Source organism: Mesoplodon mirus, assembly GCF_964341445.2.
Source record: "Mesoplodon mirus genome assembly, chromosome: 6".
Taxonomy (NCBI): Eukaryota; Metazoa; Chordata; class Mammalia; order Artiodactyla; family Ziphiidae; genus Mesoplodon; species Mesoplodon mirus.
This window is the reverse complement of record NC_138982.1, coordinates 13,069,606-13,072,591: the sequence shown is the minus strand read 5'-3', so window position 1 is coordinate 13,072,591 and position 2,986 is coordinate 13,069,606. Positions and strand designations below refer to the sequence as shown.

Here is a 2,986-nt window from a genome sequence, read left to right as displayed (position 1 = left end):
GATTGCTGGACATATGGTAACTCTAATTTTAGTTTTTTAAGAAACCTCCAGTTTGTTTTCCATGGTGGCTGCACCATGGTCCAGACATTTTTGAAGGGGAAATCACGATCCATGTATAAATGCAGTAGTGATACTTCCTCACTCAAAGATGGCAGTAGTTCTTAGTTGAGTTGTTGAGACCTTTATTGAAATATAACATACATACAGGAAAAAATACACAAATTACAACTGTGAAACTTGACTTTTTATGGACTGAACACACCCATGTGAGCAGGACCCAAATCAAAAAAGAGTATATCATCAACATCCAAGAAGACCCTGCTGTGTCTTCCATTCTCATGTCTCTCCAGTGATAATCACTATCTTGACACCATAGATTAGTTTTGCCAGGTTTCTAATTTCATATTAAATGAAATCTGCAGTATATATATGTACAGTGTTTTCACTCAACATTTTGTTTCTAAGATTTTTCCATTTGTGTTATGTGACTGCAGTATGTTCATTTTCATTGCTCTATAGTATTCAGTGAGTAGATCACAACTTATTTATGTATTCTACTCTTGATGGACATTTTGGTAGTTTCCAGTTTGAGGTTATTATATATGTTATTCCTATTAACATTCTTTTGCATATATTTTGATGGATATATATATATATGTGTATATATATATATACACATACATACATACATATATACATATACACATGTATATATACATTTCTGTTGGGCAAATACCTAAATGTGGCATTGTCCAATACATTTGGAAAGGTCACCCTAATTTTGGTATGTACAAAATAAAAGTCTATGTAAAGAGACATTTCTCTATCTCTACATGTATTTAAATTGTTGCTCCATGTGCATATAAAAATGACCTTTAGATTCCGGAAGTTGCTTTTTGAGGTAGTGTGTGGGATAGTGTGGTCTTTGTGAGCTTCCACCATGGTGTACCAGGGCCAGGGCCAGAAGGTGCAGAAGGTGATGGTGCAGCCAATCAATCTCATCTTCAGATACTTGCAAAATAGATCTCGGATTCAGGTGTGGCTTTATGAGCAAGTGAATATGTGGATAGAGGGCTGTACCATTGGTTTTGATGAGTATATGAACCTCGTATTAGATGATGCAGAAGAGATTCATTCTAAAACAAAGTCAAGAAAACAACTGGGTCGGATCATGCTAAAAGGAGATAACATTACTCTGCTCCAAAGTGTCTCCAACTAGAAATGATCAATGAAGTGAAAAATTGTTGAGAAGGCAATACAGTTTTTTTAGGTGTGCTTTGTTAGAAGTGTAGTTCTAAAGCATTTATTCATATTGTTTTGCTCACCTTTATGTTATTACCAGATAATAATAAATACTGTGGGATTGTTTTTATTAAAATATTTACATTGTTTTCTTTTTTTTTTTTTTTTTTTTTTTGTGGTACGTGGGCCTCTCACTGTTGTGGCCTCTCCCGTTGCGGAGCACAGGCTCCGGACGCGCAGGCTCAGCGGCCATGGCTCACGGGCCCAGCCGCTCCGCGGCATGTGGGATCTTCCCGGACCGGGGCACGAACCCGTGTCCCCTGCATCGGCAGGCGGACTCTCAACCACTGCGCCACCAGGGAAGCCCTACATTGTTTTCTTTAAAAAAATAAAATAAAAATGACCTTTATTAAGTTGTATTGACAAATCTTGAAAAATAAGGAAAAAAATATGATTGCTCATATTATTCATCACCTAGAGGTAATAATCACATTTAATGTTTTTCAGAGTCTTTAATGATGTGATATGCATCTATATTTACATAGCTAAAATTATATATACTCAGCTTACTTCCATTTAGCAATATATTATTAGAATATTCTCATGCCATAAAAAGAAGGATTGTTTGGAATGGTGGGGTAAAGGTAGCCAGTGGTGTTATAGAGGCAAAGGCTGAATGTTTTAAGATAAAGTAGTCAAACACTAGAGTGAGGCCAAGAAAGGAAACATTTAAAAAGAGTCTTTTGGATTTAGCAACTTGGGGATTATTGGTGACCTTGGTGTAATGACTTAAGTGGGATAATGGAGTAGAAGCCAGATTGCAGTGACCTGACTGGTGAATGAGAGGCGAGGAAGGGGAGACTGAGTGCTCACTAAATTTGGGGGAATTTCCTTAGAAGGAGTTACATGGGGACACATTTTACAAAGGTCTTTTCTTCATTTGCTTTGCTTTTTTTTTTTTCTTTCCCTTCCACTTTCTTCCCTTCCCTTCTCCCTTTCCTTTCTTTTCCTTTCCTTTTCATCTGTTTGTTGCTTTTATGGGCAATAATATTACAGTAGTCCCTCCTTATTCACAGGGGATACGTTTCAAGACCCCCCAGAGGATGCCTGAATCCACGATAGTACCAAACCCTATGTATAATATGGTTTTTCCTAGACATACACACCTATGATAAAGTTTAATTTATAAATTAGGCATGGTAAGATTAATACCAATAACTTAATTATAAACTAGAGTAATCATAATAATACACTATAATAAAATTTACCATAGATCTTAGCAACCTTAGCATATAATATTTTTTCTTTCCTTATTAAGTTGAGAACTTTCACCTTTTCACTTAAAGGAGGCACTTTACCACTTCTCTTTGGCATATCTGAATTGCCAGCATCACTACTCTCATGCCTTGGGGACTTTATTAAGTAAAATAAGAGTGACTTAAACACAAGCACTGTGATACCATGACAATTGATCTGATAACAGAGATGGCTACTAAGTGCCTAAGAGGTGTGATTTGCTGGACAAAGGATGACTGCTGTTCCAGGTGGGATGAAGCTGGAGGATGAGAGATTTCATCACAATACTCAGAACAGAGTGCATTTAAAACTTATGAATTGTTTATTTCTGCAATTTTCCATTTAATATTTTCAGACCGTAGTTGATCTTGGGTAACTGAAACCGAGGAAATCGAAACCTCGGTTATGGGAGGACTACTGTAATTCTTATCGCCCACATGACCTTTTT

General features: G+C 36.6%; 1 protein-coding gene across 1 annotated transcript; it reads left to right on the top strand.

Moving 5' to 3' along the window:
• Positions 1 to 822: 822 nt before the first annotated feature.
• LOC309806340 (small nuclear ribonucleoprotein E-like) lies at positions 823 to 1,603 on the top strand. Its single transcript, XM_082625108.1, has one exon. It carries the CDS (start codon positions 941 to 943, stop codon positions 1,217 to 1,219), a length of 279 nt encoding a protein of 92 aa, XP_082481234.1. The 5' UTR covers positions 823 to 940; the 3' UTR covers positions 1,220 to 1,603.
• The last annotated feature ends 1,383 nt before the right edge of the window (positions 1,604 to 2,986 follow it).